Source organism: Etheostoma cragini, chromosome 18 (genome assembly GCF_013103735.1).
Source record: "Etheostoma cragini isolate CJK2018 chromosome 18, CSU_Ecrag_1.0, whole genome shotgun sequence".
Classification (NCBI taxonomy): Eukaryota; Metazoa; Chordata; class Actinopteri; order Perciformes; family Percidae; genus Etheostoma; species Etheostoma cragini.
The window spans coordinates 2,156,608-2,175,689 of record NC_048424.1 but is presented as its reverse complement, the minus strand read 5'-3'; the positions used below and the strand labels follow the sequence as shown (position 1 = coordinate 2,175,689).

At 39.7% G+C, this 19,082-nt stretch overlaps 3 protein-coding genes and 2 long non-coding RNA genes across 10 annotated transcripts in view; 2 read left to right on the top strand and 3 right to left on the bottom strand.

Moving 5' to 3' along the window:
• Positions 1-100, top strand: part of LOC117961053 — a 351-nt gene extending 251 nt beyond the window's left edge. Inside the window, exon 2 of the long non-coding RNA XR_004660294.1 lies at positions 15-100. This is a non-coding gene — a long non-coding RNA (uncharacterized LOC117961053). The remainder of the gene's footprint in view (positions 1-14) is intronic.
• LOC117961035 (cytochrome P450 2K1-like) overlaps positions 1-5,813 on the bottom strand; it is a 30,130-nt gene extending 24,317 nt beyond the window's left edge. Inside the window, exon 1 of the mRNA XM_034899406.1 lies at positions 5,764-5,813. Within this exon, the coding sequence (XP_034755297.1) occupies positions 5,764-5,781 (18 nt within the window). The 5' untranslated portion in view covers positions 5,782-5,813. The remainder of the gene's footprint in view (positions 1-5,763) is intronic.
• Positions 1-5,892, bottom strand: part of LOC117961008 (cytochrome P450 2K1-like) — a 20,894-nt gene extending 15,002 nt beyond the window's left edge. The window contains exons 1-9 of one of the 5 annotated variants that reach the window (XM_034899367.1): positions 5,575-5,892; positions 5,292-5,454; positions 5,039-5,188; positions 4,789-4,949; positions 4,482-4,661; positions 3,631-3,772; positions 3,339-3,523; positions 3,082-3,223; positions 2,772-2,989 (exon numbers count right to left, since the gene is read on the bottom strand). In XM_034899367.1, coding sequence (XP_034755258.1) covers positions 2,796-2,989; positions 3,082-3,223; positions 3,339-3,523; positions 3,631-3,772; positions 4,482-4,661; positions 4,789-4,949; positions 5,039-5,188; positions 5,292-5,454; positions 5,575-5,781 — 1,524 coding nt within the window. In that variant the 5' untranslated portion in view covers positions 5,782-5,892 and the 3' untranslated portion in view covers positions 2,772-2,795. Of the gene's footprint in view, positions 1-2,761; positions 2,990-3,081; positions 3,224-3,338; positions 3,524-3,630; positions 3,773-4,481; positions 4,662-4,788; positions 4,950-5,038; positions 5,189-5,291; positions 5,455-5,574 lie in introns of all 5 variants that reach the window. The other 4 variants (XM_034899366.1, XM_034899365.1, XM_034899364.1 and 1 more) reach the window with 4 other exon arrangements.
• A 6,725-nt stretch (positions 5,893-12,617) lies between these two features.
• LOC117961055 lies at positions 12,618-12,811 on the bottom strand. The gene is made up of 2 exons (XR_004660296.1): positions 12,760-12,811; positions 12,618-12,726 (listed from the first exon to the last, which is right to left on the bottom strand). It is a non-coding gene; the product is annotated as an uncharacterized LOC117961055 (long non-coding RNA).
• A 2,992-nt stretch (positions 12,812-15,803) lies between these two features.
• LOC117961025 overlaps positions 15,804-19,082 on the top strand; it is a 22,176-nt gene continuing 18,897 nt past the window's right edge. Inside the window, exons 1-7 of one of the 2 annotated variants that reach the window (XM_034899389.1) lie at positions 15,835-15,924; positions 17,486-17,797; positions 17,913-18,197; positions 18,353-18,454; positions 18,587-18,673; positions 18,759-18,787; positions 19,018-19,033. In XM_034899389.1, coding sequence (XP_034755280.1) covers positions 15,864-15,924; positions 17,486-17,797; positions 17,913-18,197; positions 18,353-18,454; positions 18,587-18,673; positions 18,759-18,787; positions 19,018-19,033 — 892 coding nt within the window. In that variant the 5' untranslated portion in view covers positions 15,835-15,863. Of the gene's footprint in view, positions 15,925-17,485; positions 17,798-17,912; positions 18,198-18,352; positions 18,455-18,586; positions 18,674-18,758; positions 18,788-19,017; positions 19,034-19,082 lie in introns of both variants that reach the window. The other variant, XM_034899390.1, reaches the window with a different exon arrangement.

Here is a 19,082-nt window from a genome sequence, read left to right as displayed (position 1 = left end):
GAGGAGCAGACAAGGTAGACGAGTAGCAGGACAACAAGACCCCCCAACAGGGAGATAGAGCTGGAGGACTGGAGAAACAGTTCTAATACCCCCATGACTTGTCTGAAGTTGCCACCTCACTGACAAAATATGTAGTTTTGAGTGTTCTGGTTAACAGAGCGTTCACAACTATCTGCAAACTGCCGTAATTTCCCAACTTCCTGCTGTATTGTGATTGGTGCTTCTTGTGGGCGTGACTTAACATAACTCACATGAAAGCTTTGCTGACCTTTGTTACTACTTCTCTCTTGACTTCTACTGCTGCTGCTGCTCATATGGCATTACACAAACCTCACATCCAGTTCAGCATTAACCTGAAGTCTCTTAAACTTCAACTTCCAGCTGTATTTTGGTTATGCAGCAAGGTATACAATGCATTAAAATACAACATAGTCACACAATACTGAAGGAGATTGGGGGTGACTTGATTACCAGAAATTGTATTTATGTAGCACATCTCAGCAACAGTGCAATTCAAAGTGCTTTACATTCAACATTAAGCTACTTAACTGACTGACTTAACTGCACTGTGTAGTGCTTTAAGAAATTAAACAGCTTCATTGTACTGCTGTTTAGCAGAAATTGTTTAGTGCCCCAAACCAAACCCCCTCCAGATGATTAACACGCTCTTTTTAATGACGTCAACTCAGGATAATGAATGACGTTAAACCGGTGGAGCTATGCATGTTGTTGGCGTGCTTAACAGTATGATGGTATTAGGTCGACAAGACGAAATAGGGCCATTATCATGATATGGATTTGACCGTGCGAGATGTAGTCATGAAACATTACAGGTGTGTAGTTCAGATCAAAATAAAGGCCAAGTTTGAAAAGGAGTTTGGTTTGTAGCAAGGGCATTGGAAGTAGTTAAAAACAGTTTAAAGGAATTGTTAAACTACAGTGTCGGGGAAAACTCACTTTTTACATTATTTACAGTACTTGATTTTCATCTAATACGTGAAAATGTACACAACCTTATTTGTTTAACCGTAACTCAGTTTTACTAAGAACCATTACAGGAAGTGGTTTTTAGAGCCTGACCGATATATCGGCGGGCCAATATTATTTGTTTTTTTTACATATATATGTATAAAAAAACAACAAATATTGTATCGTATCAGCCTTAAAAATCCTTTATCGGTCTAATGCCTTTGTTTTGAAGCAGCCTACACAGAAGATGAGTGTTGTGTAACTAGCTGTCATGAGATGAACATGAGACGCTAGATGCAAATGGTCAGCTATGTTTAAATTTGGTCACTTTCTTGTTTGTAAAACTGCAACATATTGAACAAAAAAATGTTCACCGTGAAAGACAAGCAATTTGGTCATCATTCGAAGCCACTACGCTACAAGGGGGGTAGAAAGTAACCCCCACTTAATGCTGTAGTTTTAAAAAATATAACTGTGAACAATCTGATCTGGCACACCAATAACACCAGTTTATTTGTTTATTTAATACAGGGACAGTGCATATTAATGGCCATTTCTGTCAATATGCCAGAGTAAGCCAAAAGGCTATTTTTCATCTGCAGTCCCTAAAAAGTAAAATGACATACTTACATAACAATTACAATATATTTTACATTGGGTAAAAGTACTACTACTGAAGTTAAATATAAGAAAAGTTAAGTTAAAAATACACTAGAAACATAGCTGACCAACATTCAGAAAAGCATCAGACAAAGACATGAACACATGTACACAAGGCAAGAAGCCAGCAGGGGGCAGCAAGACCAGGTCTAACGGTTCATGGAACTGTTGACTGCTCTGATTTGTCAATGATCCATTTTTCTTTATATGTGTTTATTTTTCTGATGGTTATGGGGGTGAGGCTCCACTCTTTAGAAGCTTGAAAAGAAAAAGCCGTTAAGCATTTAACCCCGACCTCCTTCTTACAACATCTGTTTGGTGCATGGAATTACCACTTCATGAACTGGGGAGAAAACACTGGCAGGGGACGTAGACCACAGAGTAATTATCTTTCAGTTGTTTTTTGGCTGAAAAGTATTTCTTAAAAAAACATGTTGGATCATATAAACTTAATATTTATTAGATTCGAAACAAGAATATTTGCAGCTTTGAGTAAAAGGCATTTGGGATGAGGTGAGCGCCTCCAGCTTTAATGCTGTGGTACTCTGTTGAAACATTTCAGACGGTGAAAGAGTTACTGCCACAAAGGCCAGAAATATTGAGATCTTTATTGCCTACATGAAAATATGAAATTAGTATTTAGCTAGGTACAAGAATATTTTATTGTTGTAGTTTCAAGATGAATAGTGCTCTGCAGATATACAGTATGTAGCTAATGAGGAGAGTCCATTGCTGGAACATGAGCACTTGTAAAGCAGAGATTTAACTATTTTTTTTTTAAATTACTTCAGTGGTGTTGAACATTTTCATTACTATAACTACTTTAAAAGCCCTCATGTACGAGGAAAACACACACTTTACGAGGAAGCTGGCAGTATTTGAACGGTTTCAAAGACAGATTGCCAGGCCTGGTTTAATAACAACATTTTGGCTCATTCAACATGTTGAATATGAATCTTGAAGTCTGGCATGCTGTCAAGCCAAATTCGTAGGTATTTATGTGGCTCTGCAGGAGGGATCTGGATATCTTCTATAGTTGTAATGGCAAGATAGTCAGAGATGCCAATGGATGAAGAGAATACCATGGACTCAGTCTGATCTGCTTACCTCAAATGCAACCTACTCTATTAAAGTCATAAAAAGGGGCCAAGCAGCATTTTCAAGCCCTACTGCTCAAATACAGGAACAGCACACAGTTTATGGGGTGAAGGGTTGAGGGTGAAGCCCACACGTGGAGTCAGATCCAGTTCATCCTCTGAAACTCCAGGAGGAGGAGTGAAACGGAAGTGCTGCAGGAGGGTGGTGAAGAAGATGAAGAGCTCCATCCTGGCAAGACTCTCTCCGAGACAAATCCTTCGACCTGTTAGAGAGAGAGAGAGAGAGAATGAAGGAAAATGTTCATCTCATCTGCAAGTGAATAAACATCAAGAGGTAATGGCTAAATTCACCAACCTGCAGAAAAAGGCATGAAGGCGTCCCGCTTAACAAACTTCCCGTCTTTGTCCAGGAAGTGAGCAGGATAAAAGCTGTGTGGCTTCTCCCACTCACTCTCATCATACAGAACAGATGTTAAAAGAGGATATACTGTGGTCCCCTGTGGACAAAACAGAAATTGAGTTTCCTAAATGCTCAGCAAAAGACAATTCCTGAAGCACAGTGTTTTATGAAGTTAATTTGAGATTAATACTAGGTATTTTATTCAGTCTTGCCTTCTTAATGAAGTGACCCTGGAAGGTGATGTCTTGGCTCGTTTTGTGAGGTACTGCCATTGGGACAATGTTGGCCAGTCTCTGTGTCTCATGGATGACAGCGTCGGTGAAGGGCATGTTCTTCCTGTCCTCAACCTGCACTTGACGACTTCCTATCTCCCTGCTCAGCTCTTCCTGGACCTGGTCTGAGAGAGAAAAAGTTTTTTGTTTTCATGAAGACGTTTTTTTTTGTGCTGGTAAAGCAGATATATAGTTACTTGGAGTGTTGGTGTTTGTATGGAAAGTCCCTTACCTTGGATTTTAGGATTTTTGGCCATAAACAGAAGTCCCCATCTCAGCGTAGTTGCTGTTGTGTCAGTGCCAGCAGCAAAAAGATTAAGAACTGTGTGCAAAAGGTTGTTTTCGTTGAAGTGACTATTGGAAATCCCAGATTCCTGCAGGTGAAAAATCACCAGTGCTGTGATTCAAACACATTTGATTCAAAACTTTGATATATAAAACATGGACTGGGTCCTTGTCACTAATAACTCTACTGTCGGCCTGGGAAGGTTGTAGAAAGACAGAGACATTAATCAACTAGTCGAGTCACTGGATGAATCTACGCAAAACCCCAACACAAGCTCTGGTCTGTGACACAATTTAGTGTGGTTGCCACATTCAGTGTTGCCACATTCAGAATTGCCACATTCAGTATTGAACGTTGTGTGATGATCTTTGATTGTGTCAACTAAAAAAGATGTTGTATTACTAGGTATTAAAGGGTATCTTTTATGTAGCATTTTCAGGGTCATACTTGTTTTTTGTGTTTGCACAAAGACATGTTTACATGCTTTAATATTCAAAAAACACTTTTATAATTCTTATACTCCCCATTGATGCTGCACATGTATTCACCCTCTTTTATAAGACGCTCTGCTGGAAATCTGAATGTACTAGCTCCCAGAGATTTGTCAAAAATACATTTATCTCATTATTTGAAGTACTGCCTACGTTTAACATTGACATCCGACATAACATTGTACAGTAGATATATGGAAAAACGCAATATGTACACTTTAAGCTGTATTTCAAATCAAATTAAAGAGTGTGATTTGATTTTAAACACTTTGTAAAATCTTAATTCTTAATAGCAATGGGCTCTACCTCCAGATTTTGCTTTCGGACCAGAAAGGCGTCCACAAAGCCTCTGCACATCTGTGGATTGAGGGTCTCTTTCAAACGACTGAAAAAACGTAAGTTCTGTTCCTTGTTGGCAACACCTATTGCAACGACTTCCTTCTTCACAGAAATCAATTTACCAATCCATGGAAACATGTTATACACCTGTTAAACAAAAAAAATACCAGTATGTACAAAAAGTCTTCAACAGACACGTGAGGAATTACATAATTTCTTCAGTTCAGTTTTAATATGAAAATTAAATCCCAGTGCTAGTATTATGAAAAGTCACCTGTACAGACGGGGAGCCCACAAGTTGAATGTTTATATTTGTTCGATCTACCAGGGATGTAAACTCTGGATCATCATATTCAAATCTGCTGCCATAAACAATGGAGCAGATAATATTAGAGACTGCATAGTTCATTGGTTGGGACGTATCAAACGCTTTGCCTGCAACAAGGAAAACAGGAAAATATTACACATCAAAAGGGTTGACAAAACTTGGCTCAATATGCAATAGGTTATAATAATACACTTACCTTTAAATTTCCTGAACACTTCGAGGAGGTGTTCACATTCCTCAATGATTTTGTCCTCACTCGCCTTCTTGCCCATCCCAAAGTCTCTCAGGTTAGTCAAAGCAAAGCGCCTCATCTCCTTCCACGATTCACCATTGGACCATAAAACCCCTGAGATGAAGACGATCAGCAACACATGTTAATAAATCAGCTGATTTTGATCAGAGGCTGTAACCATGAGGAGGATAAGTGTTTGTAAAAAGGCTTGGCTTACCATGTCCGCTATTAAAGTCCTCCACAATTTGGACTGCACCTCTGTCTCCAAACTCTTCAGCATGATTGACAAGTGCCTCCTTCACCGTCTTGTACCCAGCCAGGACCACCACTTTTTGGGGGCCGAAATACACAGTGAACACTGATCCATATGTCTTGGAAAGCTATGATCAGGGGCACAATGTCATGACATGTGATATATTACACAGGAGAAAGAAAGAAAACCAGTTGAGCACAGTAGCACAAACTACCTCTCAAAAGCTACTCTTACAGCACTTTCTCACCTTCAGTAATGTGTTGTAGGGTTTCTCAAGGTCAAGCTGCAGCAGGTTCCCGAGTATTGGAAGTGGTCTTGGTCCTGGAGGTTCCTTTCCCTCGTTGTGAGAGCTGAAGCTGGAGGAAGAGATGAGGTAGATGAGCAGCAGGACCAGCAGAGCCCCCAACAGGGAGATAGAGCTGGAAGATTGGAGAAAGAGATCTAATATCCCCATGGCTTTAAAAAAAGGTTTCCTAAAATGTCTACTTCACACTGGAGCCTTTACTTTTTGGGAGTGTTCTGTAAAGAGGGAAGTACACCGCAGTGATATATGCTTCCTTGTGGGAGTGTTTGAGTGTGAGTCCTCCTTTTGTAGATGCACGTAAGGGAAACAGCCCAGCCCAAGAAAAAGGGGAGAGTTCACAGACAGAAACTAGTAAACCATTTTCAGAGTAGAGTGCTTTGTTTGTTGTTTGAGGTTAATGAGATAGATTTGCACATTTGTTATCTTGACTGCCATAGCTCAACATTGGCATGTGATCAGAAAGAGCTGAGTAAGTTAGTCTGTACAGAGGGTGAAGGATTAAGTGAGATAAAGTCTCACCCAGACAGGTAACTCTGACCCAGTTCAGTTTCTATGCACCACATTAGGGCTGCTCAATTAAAAATCATAATCAAGACTATTTTTGGTCAATATTGGAATCACGATTATTCAACACGGTAACTGATTGACTATCGGAAAGATGTTGCAGATTTTTTGTAATTTTAAAAACAGTGAAACCGTTAAAAAAAATCAACAGTGAGAAAACTGTGAAACGTCCCCTAAAACGTTTCTTTTTAGTCAGAACACAAGAATTTAAAATAAGAGTGCTTGCAAAACATAATGTGCAAAATAATATATTTTTTTGCAATTATATTATTGTTGTGATCGTTAGAAGCCAAAATCAAAATGCAATTACATTTCGATTGATTTTACAGCCCTACACCAAATCTGGATCAAACCCCCAGAGAACTGCAACTCTTGTTTTAAGTCAACACTAAAGACTTTTCTTTTTTAAATCAATTAGTTGCATATTCTTCTTGCACTGTAACTTTTATTCTCATTTTATACCCATCTTATTCTATGTTAGATAAATATTTTTCAGTGTTGTAACTGCTTTTTATTGTTGTAAAGCACATCAGTGTTTCACACAGGTTGAAAATTGACCACGCGGCACGTGGTGGCTGGGTTCAGTAATAATCTAATCCAATGAAGGTTTATGACTTTTTTTTTGGAAAACAATGACTATGTTACATCATCCAATAATTGAGGAAGAATAACTAGTTACATATTAAACAATTTAGACATAAGCATGATACAGATACAATTATTGGGACACTATTCTGCATCAGTCATACTTTCAGGGTAATTATTAGTGCGGTACAATTTGAGGTAAATATGTGATATGACATTGTTGGATATTGCCATATTAGTTGCAATCCAAAAATATAAACATGTACACAGTTCTGCCATTTGGCTGCTTTCAGTATTCTGCTAAAATTCTGCTTGTTGAATTTAAAACAAATAAAAATGTAGCCATGATGATTTTTGCCAAATGATAACGCTTGGGGAAGATAAAATACCAGATTACCCTGAGCCCCAAATGTGACATGTACATTAGGGCTATCTTAAGTATATTCTTGTTTCTTGAATCATTTTGTGAAGTGTTTTAATCTGTGTTTTGGGGATGCTAAACATGCTGTTTTGTACTATACACGTCCTGTGGCACTCATTAGGATCTAATCTGATCAGATTTCTGTCATTCTAACACCTCTTGGGTTGTAGTTTAAAACGTGTACAACCAAGTTAAAAAAAACATTAAGGGTAATATTCAGGTTTGAGTCCATACATTTGGTTAATGGATACAGGCAAGGAGAAATGAATGCTCGTTAAGCAACCATTAGCTCCATTAGCGCTTAACTCATTAACAACGTTCGGGGAGTTTTTACTGCGGAAATGCATCATTGACACTGTCATGCACATAGAGAGTGACTTCACGAGAGGGAGGGACTGGAGGTCGCTGGTCTTTGTCCGCTGTAACATACACCGTTGGTTGAAAAAAAAAAAAAACGACGTCCCACGTTTTCCTTTGTAACTTGATGCCACTGAGTTCAGCCAGACATAGCTGACGTAAGATAGTTCAGAAAGCCATTGGCCTAATCCCAGATGGTCCAAGGTCCAGACTTTGGTGGGCATTTTCACAAAATCGATTAGGCCTTAGGGTTGTCCCAATGTTGAATTTCAAAGGGCCTGAGGGTTTTAGTACACACTTACCGAGCTCTTTCTGTGAGTCTGCATCAATGCAGAGTTCACTGTTAGAAATAACTAACGACGTGTTCGTTAAATCTCTGAAGGAGTAGTGAGGCTTGGGTCAAATAAAGAATTAACAAAAGGTTTAATGAAAGAGAATGATGAAAATGACAGGACAAAGATAATAAAACACAAAAATACCAAAACACTGCCAGCAGCAGACTGACATACCTGCCTCCCCTTCTGGAGTCACATCAATCAGTCCTGAAAATGTCTAAATAACACAGCTGTATTCCTTAGAGTTGAGAGGGGTTCCTCAAGTAAAAACTCTCTTTATTGGTTAAATGTCTTCAAAAGAAAGGTGTTATGTCTTAATCCATCCATGGAGGTCCACAGGACCCTACCGACCAATTATTTCCAAACTACTGGAATACGCGTTGTTTGTTCCCATCAAGTCTGGCCCAGCTGGGATGGCTCAAAAAGGCCCAAAAGATGGGACAGCAAATACCTTTCCTGTGGGGACAATGAGCGTCCTCATGTATGCTTAATGATAGATATGAACTCATCAATTCTTTAGAAGCTAGGGTTGAGATAGTTGGATGCTAACTAGGCTTTATCAGTAATGAAACAATGTGACTGCTGGGTATACATAAAGTACATTTAAACTAAAAGTACATTGTTTTCATAACATATGCAATGTTTTTAATTTTAGGGTAATTACCCACAGTTCAAAGCGTTGTGACTTTTACCGAGTAGACCATGGGGAAATTCGGAAATTCCAAAGTTAAACAGCACGACCACGGAACAGGACAGACCTGTTGTCCATTTTGTCATTTAAATAGCAAATGCACCTGCGCCCAGCTTTGCACCCATGGGCGTGCTGGTGAATTCTTGGTGGATTGCTATCTTGACGCAGCAGAAAGTGATCGCGCCATTGACCAACAAAAACCTGGTCTAAAGTCAATAACGCAGCATTTCATTGTTATTGTAAAAGCACATTAGTGAAATGCACCTGGGCTCGTACACAGCACCCGCACACTATGCTTGTTACACACACAGGGAAGCTCAGCAGCACACACACATGCAAAAGAATAAAAATAAAAATATTACAGTGCATATCCACCATTATAATAGCAAGGGAATGGGAGATGATACTCTGATTGTTTTTTTTAATGTTAAACCCAAAACACACAAAAGATTAATGAAGACACCTAGTAAAACCCTTTCAACCATGCACCCTGCCCGCAGACCCTTTTTTCTGCCGTCAAACTTTAAAAAGTTGATTTCTACGCGCCCTAAACGCACCTACGCCATGCACTTCAAGCCGTGCGCTTAGATTCTTACAATAGGGCCCAAGGCTTAAAGTAAGAAGGAGGTATTATGGTTATATTTGCTTCTACGAGCGTTATCAGCATTTGATCAAACAAAGGCATTCGAGCAGAACTAATGGGCAGATAATAAAGAAATGATGACTTCTTGATTTAAACTTTCAGTGTTTTGTGGTTTACAGCTTATAAAAAGGCTGCCTTTCTCCCTTTTCACTAGGCCCAAAATTAAGACTGTTTGCTGTCTGCTTAATTCTTAATTTCACTTTAAAGTTTTAGGTTATTGTTTTAGTTTGTTGCTCTGCTGCTCACCCGCTTAATCAGGTAGAGTGGATGCAGGTTTGCCTCATGAGGTCTTTTCTGAAGGGAGGGGCTGGGAAGTCCTAAGGTGGTGGGCCTATTGTAGTGGGTTTAAATATATATATGTTTAAATAGTAGTTTTGGCAGTACTTGATCTATCCAATTGTAATGATGTTTTGAGAAAATTAAGCGTTAATGTTGCTTGCTCAGGATAGCTCACCCTATAATCACCAGTGTAGGGTGTATGGTCCAATTTGGGGGTGTGAGGGTGTTGAGTTAAAAGGGCAGCAGGAGAAGAAAGGAGGATCTTAGCCACTCACTGGGAGGTTGCCGGTTTGTTTGTTGGCTCTTATGTTTCCTCAGTTTAATATTAGGGTTTGAGTATTTTTTAGTGTAATTTTTGGGAACTTTAAAACTGCTTTTCCAGTCGTCAGTCATGACAGAGCTGATAGAATACAGATCTGGCAACACTGCAATGATGTGGAGTGAAGGTGAAATCTGAATGCCTTTTTATTTACAGTACAATCAGATCTGGCAGCATGGCAATGATGTGGAGTGAAGGTGAAACCTGAAGGCCTTTTTTTTTATTCACAGTATAATCAGATCTGGCAACACTGCAATGATGTGGAGTGAAGGTGAAACCTGAATGGCTTGATTTACAGTACATTGATGATAAAACAGTGGCATGGTTCATTGGGTAGTCTGCTCACCCTTGACCAGTTTCAAGAAAGAGTGAAGATTAAATACTTCAAGAGGATGTGTTGAAGAGCTGTTGTAATTTATAGCTAGATGTACCTAATAAAATAGTCTATATCGACGACGATTCATTTACAGGATTGCTCCGGTGCCGCTGGGAGATCAGCCGGCTGTCCCTCATTTTTGGCCAGATGTCCGTCACCTTCTGCTTCCTTTGTGCTGGCGTTCTAACCGCGGGTGGATTTCTGAGCACTATGGTTACCTGCTCCTCAGATCTCTGCACGGTAAATCCAGACAGCTAGCAAAATGCTACCTCAGGAAGAGGATTGTGTCTTTAACATTTGACCTACTGTCTTTTCGAAATTAATGAAAGGAAACCTTACAGTGAACACTAACTCCTAAAGTGAGGTATGAATCAAAATCTAAGTTGCCTTAACACTCATTACTACAGTAGAAAGCTTTTAGCAACAGTTACCATTCTGCTTAATGCTAGTAAAGTACAACCAAAACTGAGACAGTAACTTATGGCACAGTATCCACATATTTTATATGGGTTAAAAAAGTATGCACACACAGAACCTCAGATGGAGCTTTTACCTAGATAGTATAAAACCTTGTAAATTATCAACTTTACTGGATCAAATTTATCGCTTACCTCGAATTACATAACATAAATTGGTGGCAAAGATCATAGTAATAAAAGTTTTTACTTTGTGCCGTCACCTTTTATCCAGTCACCTTATTTCCGATGGTCCTTTCTTATCAAAATAAGTTGACACATTTGTGCATTTTGTGCGGACTATCTAAACATTTTTTGGAAACAACTTTTAAAAGTTCGTCATGTCTTTTTCTGCCAGTTGGTGAGTTTAGGCATCACTTCGCGTACCTTCTGCTCGCAGATGACCTGAAGCTTTCATTTGTTGCCCATGCTCTTTCTCACAGATCACATGATTTGTCTCAAGGATAATTTGGCCAGGATAGGGCTCTTCATCTTCTTTTACCAATCTCCTGCAGATGTATGTTTTAGATGGTTAACTGAGGCTAAAAACAGCAATTATTTAACCAAACTATGGCTGTAAATCTAGTGAATACTGGACTAAACCAGGGCTAAAACTGTTAATAGTAGACTTTGTATATGTGGTATTCACAACACATATACATATTTTGTTGGTGCATTTAGACTCAAGCTTGTTTATTTTTGCAGATTCTATTAGTGATTTAAGTGGCAAATGATTCTTTTAAAGTTTTTTGACCTCAACCTTCTCTTCATTCCTAAATCACTTAAGGCTGAAAGAGTCAGACTTGATACTCCTCATCATCCTCTATCCATCATGACTCTGTTAAACATTCTGATCCTAAAGGTCGTTACTGCCATTGTTAAATACCAGGTTTCCCCCTGACCTGCCTCAATTATAGACTGTCAATCACCACTTAAGCCACACCCCTTTCTAAGCTTATAACTTCACCCTTTAGGCTCCTTTTCCCTCCAAAAAACCAGAACAAATAGAGGAGTGATGTGAGTCTAATGGGCTTTTTTCATTGTATAACCCTCATATTTGCTCACATTGAATGTTATGCCTGAAAGCTGCATATAAATTGTTTGATTTATGTTAGATTGCAGGGGGAAATCCCTATTTGAATTTAAGAAAAAAAATACAGATTGTGGATTCAGTGCAGACTGTGGATGCATTACTGATCTATATATAGCCATTATTCACCTGCAACCACTGTAAACCTTTTCCCTGCCTTGACAACAATAAAACCTTGGAATGGCACTGGATCCCATATTTAAATGTGTACACCACATCAGCTGTTCAGTGAACCAACACCATCAGCATTAGTTTTTTCAGACTGTTTTGTCGCATTAGTAGGGCAGCAGTATTCAACACAATTGGTCATTTTGCAATAAAAGCAAAACTTTTGACGCCGACATAGGTTTATGTTATGAAAGAAAATTGACATTGGTGCGCTACAAACGTGGTCCCTGAAGCTGCCTCCACATGATCTGTGGTAAAAATGTCTCCGCAGCAACTGTGCCATTGAGGAAGCACTGTCCTAGCCTTGGAAGACAATGAAGGGCTCCATGCTGGCCAGACTTTGAGACAAGTTCTACTTGACATGTCATTATCATCTTGGTTACATGTTAAGTGTTTTTGGTGTGAATATTTAACCAAAACCACATTCCTTCCCTTAAAGTTAAAGTCCTACATACCCATTAACCCCAACCGGGTAAAAATATCAATGACTGGAAAAGAACACTAGCAGTTGACATTATGAACACAGCAGTTATGTTTCTTTTGAGCCACATTTGTCAAAAGAAACATGTCAGAATATGCAGTATTCATTTAATTTCTATTACATTTGCAACACAATGATTTGCAGCTTTGAGTTTGAAGCAGTTGGGAAGGTTGAGCAAGACCAAGATTAATGCTGAAAGAGAGTTATTGCCACAAAAGTCAATCATTCCTTTATTTATTATGTACATCAAAATGTAATGTCAAGTTACAAGATGACCTTTTTTGTAATTGTTGTAAGATGCTTGTGTTCTGCTGTCATATGTAGTAAGTAGCTAAAGAAGAAAGTCTAATGAAAAGCTAATTACGTAATGAAGAAAGTCCAATGCTGAGACATAAGCGATTCTAAAACAAACATTTTCTTAATGATGTGTTATTTTAGATTTATTTTATTTTGCACTACACAGCGGCCAAATATATAAATTAATAACTTTGTGTATTGTCTTGTCAGGTCACACACACATACACACACCCGACTCTCCGAAAGGTTAAAGACGACACAAGGGTTAAAGGTGCAATATGTATCACTGACAGCTAGTGTTTAAAATAGTTACTGCAGTACAAATTCAAAATACTGGGGAGAGTTGATTAAAAAGAGGAATAAAAAGAAATTCAAAAAAATGTAGGAAAATCCAACCTTTAAAGGACACCAATTTCCTTTTTGAATGCATTGTAAATAAATACATTTTCTTTCTTAAAATACAGGCAGCATAAGTATACACCCCCCTATGTTAAGTTTTCATAGAGGCAGGCACATTTTTATTTTTAAAGGCCAGTTATTTCATGGGTCAGGATACTATGCATCCTTTATCCCTTGGCCTTTGGAATTAAAATAGCCCCCCATAATCACATACCCTTCACCATACATAGGGATAGGCATGGGGAACTTCGAGCAATTGACTCACGCAAGAGCACACGAGTCACCGACTCAATGCCATACATCATTTTATGTCATTTCAGAAGTAAAATAATGGCTTTTGTTGTTCCATCCATCCATCTTCGACTGCTTATCTGGTATCGGGTCGCGGTGGCAGCAGCTACAGTAAGGGACCCGAAACTTCCCCTACCCGTGCCACATCAACCAGCTCCGACTAGGGATCCCGAGGCGTTCCCAGGCCAGGTTGGAGATATAATCTCTCCACCTAGTCCTGGGTCTTCCCCGAGGCCTCCTCCCAGCTGGACGTGCCTGGAACACCTCCCTAGGGAGGCGCCCAGGAGGCATCCTTACCAGACGCCCGAACCACCTACCCTGGCTCCTTTCGACACAAAGGATGACTGAGCTTCTCACCCGATCTCTAAGGGAGACACCAGCCCCCCCCTCCTGAGGAAACCCATTTCGGCCGTTTGTACCCTGGATCTCGTTCTTTCGGTCATGACCCAGCCTTCACGACCATAGGTGAGGGTGGGAACAAAAATTGCCCGGTAGATCGAGAGCTTTGCCTTCTGGCTCAGCTCTCTTTTCATCACAACGGTGCGATAAACAGAATGTAATACCGCACCAGCTGCTCCGATTCTCCGACCAATCTCACGCTCCATGGTCCCCTCACTCGCGAACAAGACCCCAAGGTACTTAAACTCCTTCACTTGGTTTCTTGCTGAGAACCATGGCCTCAGATTTATGCAATACAATGTTTTACCGTAAAGGAGGATTTTATGCTTTGCTTTCTCTGACCCCTCACACGTGGCAAGGCAACCAGCCCTCACAGACTACAAAACTACTCACTCCACCCACCCACCCCAACACCATTATCCCCTCCAAACTGATCACCAAACTCAATTCAATTCCTCTCTCTGTAACTGGATGGTGCACTGACAACAACTTGGCTCTCCACACCAAGAAGACCAGCTTTAAGTGTCTGGGTGCCCACTCTGAGGACCTATCTTGGACCTTCAACACCTCTACCCTGATTAAGAAAGCTCACCAGCGTCTCTTCTTTCTGAGGAGACTTAAGAAGATCCACTTGTCTCATTAGATCCTGGTGAACTTATACTGCTGCACCATTGAGAGCAACCTCACCAACTGTGTCAGTTTGGTATGGGAACTGCTCCGCCCATGACCGGAAAGCCCTGCACAGGGTGGTGTAAACTGGCCAATGCATCACCGGTTCCTCCATCCCCTCCACCTGGCTTAATACCTTATCCCGGTTTTGTGCCACAAGCCCCTGGACTTTATTGTGTTTTTATCCTTGTATCTAATGGATGACTTTTCCTATGTAAGGAATTCTTAATGCAATTCAATCAATCACCTTGACGTTCCACTTTCAGGATGGCGCTGATGTTGCAGGAAATTCCTCCGGATGCATTTATTTTCTGTTTCCTTCTCCTTAATTTGCGTTGGAATTTCAAATTTGGTGGATTGCTGAGGACTATGGTTACCTGGTCCTCAGATCTCTGCAGGGTAAATCCAGAAAGCTAGCTAGACTATCTGTCCAATCCCAAATGCTATGTGGAGTAACCAGACCCTCCAGCAGCACACTTTGGAGGAGGGTCTGGTAAAGCCAGACTACTGATAATATAATGCAGTTTGGTACGCGGATGCTAGCCTTTAATACTGTGCAAAAATCTACATATATTACCCCATTATTATCCTGTTATTACAATATTATAACTATTATCACTACCAAGATATACATATGGTTATCATTGAACCCATTCCTAGTTATTACCTTTGTTATTGCATGTTATTACATCTGTTACCTTCTTGTCACCTTATTACCCCAGTATTACATCTAAGTACTGTGATGTATTACCAAGTTACTACTTTGGTAATAATAATAAAAATTTGAATTTGTAATGCACTTTATTACACAAATCCCAAAGTGCTACGTGATAAAACTTTGTTTTATCATGTAGCATGATACCTCTAAACCCCACTATTACCACCTTATTACTGTGGTGGAATGTAAAGTGCTACCAAAGTGGCAAAACTGTATTAATTGTATGTGTTTGGAAACAAAGTTTCTTCATAACATTTCTATCACAGATATAAATGTGAGGCCTTATTGTAAATTAGATTATGTTCTGTCAGATAGAAACTAAAATGTGTCGGTTCTTGGCCTTCGTATTTAATCTCTAAATGCACAACGAATCTTCAGACATTTAAGGAAATCATAAGCTGAAAGACAGATGCTGATATTCTCCTCCTACAAACATTCAGCAACCTGCAAAAGAGAGACTTTGAGGAACCAACTCATTACAGGAAGTAGATTCTTTATTTTTAACATTCATCTGTTCATTATGTAGGCTGAGCACCCAGCGACATAATTTTAGCAACTTATAAAAGTAAGTGTGAGTCATAAAGAGGAAGTGACACATTGCTCCTCCCAGGAAGAAGATTATTTTCTCTTTAATACCCATCAGTTCACAGACTGACAGTGTAAAGCTGAGAAAGGATAGATGAAAAAGCTGCACTATGGTTAATATCAGATGGATTAAAGTGTTTTTATTTCTAATGAACATGCTTCATCTTACAGGTAAGAGTAGATATTAAATATAGAAATACCAAAAACTAAAACTAACTTTTATATATAGCGACTTTTATTTAAAGGAGGCTCATTTTCAGGTTCATACTTGTATTTTGGGTTTCTACTAGAACATCTTTACATGCTTTAATATTTTTTTTAAACACCTTATTTTACTCATACTGTCTTTCTGAAGATACGCAACCTGTTTTCAGACTCTGTCTATAATACTCCATTATAGCGCCGGTCTCTTTAAGCCCCTCTCCCCCAAAAACCCCCAGTGTACTCTGATTGGCTTGTGAAAGTAGTTCTCGAGCCGTGGGGGGAGATACTCAGATGGTGGGCAATGTATTGTAATGAGTCTGCATGTGTGCTATATGAACAGGAGCCAAATCTGAATGGTTTGTCAAATCCCTTGTTTTCTGATGAAGGCATCCCACAAACAGCTGACTGGGTCATCTTTTTACATTTTTGTGGGTCGGTAGGCACTCCAGATACCCAAATGTTTGTGAACAAGCACTGAAAGACTGTTTAAGACAGCAGAATTTTGTGAAATTTGGAAACAACGGATGAAACACGTTTGCAAACTCATATTGCATCTAAAACAACAAGTTCTCCCAACCATTCCACTGCATATGTCGTTTATACCGTCTAAAAACAATCGCGTTTCCTAAATTGCTAGCTGTGGCAGAAAATATGACCCACAGGAGCTTTTTCTGTCCTCGTATCTAAACGTTACGTTTTTAAAATACATCACTACTAATGTGAAAATGTCGTAGTTTGGTTAGGTTTAGGTGCAAAAATTACTTGGTTATGTTTAAAAAAAGTTTGTGGTTGTGGTTCAAATCCGTACATTTGATACGTTAGCCTGGATTTCCACCAACTGTGAAACGGCTGCGTGTCATGAGGACCCCTCGAGATTCGGGAAATCACGTATGATTGCGCGATATAACAGGATGTAGTTTTTTATAAACAGAATCACAAAACCTCGGCCCTGTTGACTTCAGGCCTGTTAAGGCTTTTTTAAGGTGTAGTGCAGGGAAAAATGATCCGCCGTGAGCACGGTGTATTTTATTTTGAAAATTAGCCGTTATTTTTATTTTGTTTTTATCAGCCGTGTGCTAAATTGCTGCAGAGCTCTCCGACGTCCGGCAAAAATAGAAGCTCTGCGTATCTGCTCCGCAGTTGGTGGAAATCAGCGGTTACTTCACTCACGGTCACGCACCCGATGCAGAACGTGTCGTAGTTTTGTTTGTTCCGTAATGTAAAAAGAAATCGCCGTTTACGTTTCTTTTCAAACTGGACACGAACGAACCTCTGTCTCTTACCTCCTTACAAAGAGTTTGGAACTCTTCTTCGTCAACTTACCTCGTTATTTGCTCCCGTCATAATGCCTACGGTCACTAGAGGGCACCGCCAACAATAGAACGGAAATATATGCCGTTAATAGTGTTTGAACAAACGACATGCTGGGATGTGATGACAGTTCCATCTACAACTATCCTCACACCAACTGTCTTGCGTGGAAGCATATTCGTATTTAAATTTTTCATTTTCCATTTAATTTCAACAGCAGCGAATGGACGTTTATCCCTCAGCTTTGTTGTCGGAGTTGGAGATGAATTCACTTTGCCTTGTGAACATGGGAGACATGATCAGGACAAATGTAACGGTACTTACTGGATCTTCAGTGATTCAGGAAGCACGTTGTCATTGTTGCTGGTGGAGTGTGGGAAGGTTGCTGAAAACGCTACGTCAGACGGACTGAGTGTTACAGAGAACTGTTCTCTGGTTAAAAAGAAGGTCACAGAGAAGGATGTCGGCCGTTACACCTGCAGACAGTTGGAATCAGAAGATGCTCACGTTTACCTGTCTGTTATCCACAGTGAGTATTCATATCATGGTTTAACTGCTCACATTTTCTTGTTAGAGCAACATACTGAAACAATTGCAATGGTGAAGTATTTAACTTTTACTCTCTTTCTCACAATCTTCACCAGTGACTGAACAGAAGGACACTGATGAGGTGACGTTGCAATGCTCTGTGTTGACATATGAATGGTGTAGACACACAGTGGAGTGGCTGTATGAGGGGAAAGATGGAGATATAAGATACGCAGATATGCAGAAATCCCACTCTGAGTGCTCAGTTAATTTGACATTTCTGACCTCTCCTCTCAAACTGAAGCCAAAGTATCATGAGTTGTTGTGTGAAGTGACAGATGCTGTGACTGAAGAAGTGCAGCTGTTTCCCTTCAGCCCTCAGTCCTTGGGTGTGAAAACAGGTGAGGTTATAATCACTTTACTCTGACATGACTCACAATCTACAATTGCATCTTTATAGATTTACCAACATATCCATTCCATTTACTTACTGCAGACGATGAACCTGAAATATTCTCACCACAGTTTGTTTGCTTTGGTCATTTCATTTGCACAGGTGGTCAGATAGCATCTGCAACAACTTTATTACCATTAACAATTGAAAGAGAGACCAACAAAACAGAGCCTGATACCAGTGGTACTTCAATAATACCACAAGGTAGCGACTCAAAATCTTCTCCTTGTCTCGAGAAGTATGGATGTCAAGCCAACACATGGCTTTAAATAGAGATACTGCAAGGAAAAGAACAGAAAGTATAAAATGTATTAATACCTTTACTCTAATCCCCAGGTTGGTTGAGGTTCATCATTGTGTCCGTGGGTTTAGCAGCTCTCATAATAACTGTTGTGGTGGTCTATATATGGACAAGAGCCAAAGGTGAGAACATTCACATATTTAATTTTTATAAAGAAGAACATTTTAAAGCGTGGAAACTAAAGTCGGCTCTTTTTTGTCTTTCCAGGCAACAAAACCCAGATGGATGGCGATGCTGTGAGTTATAAAACTGACTCATCAAACGCTTGTGTTCAGGCTGTTCTTATGAAATGAAACAAAGCCGTCCATAAGAATGCGTTGTTGTCTTTGTGGTATTTCACTGTTTATTCAAAGAATAAGTAATACTGACTGTATTGTTTTGAATCTAAGTCGCTGCAGCAAACAAAGGAGATTTATTTCTTCCCTGTTATCTCACAATCTCCAGTATGTTGTTGTGTTTTCCTCAGGAGCATCGTGATGAAGGTACAGTGACCTATGAAAACGTTGGAGAACCTTCTGTTTCTGTCAGACT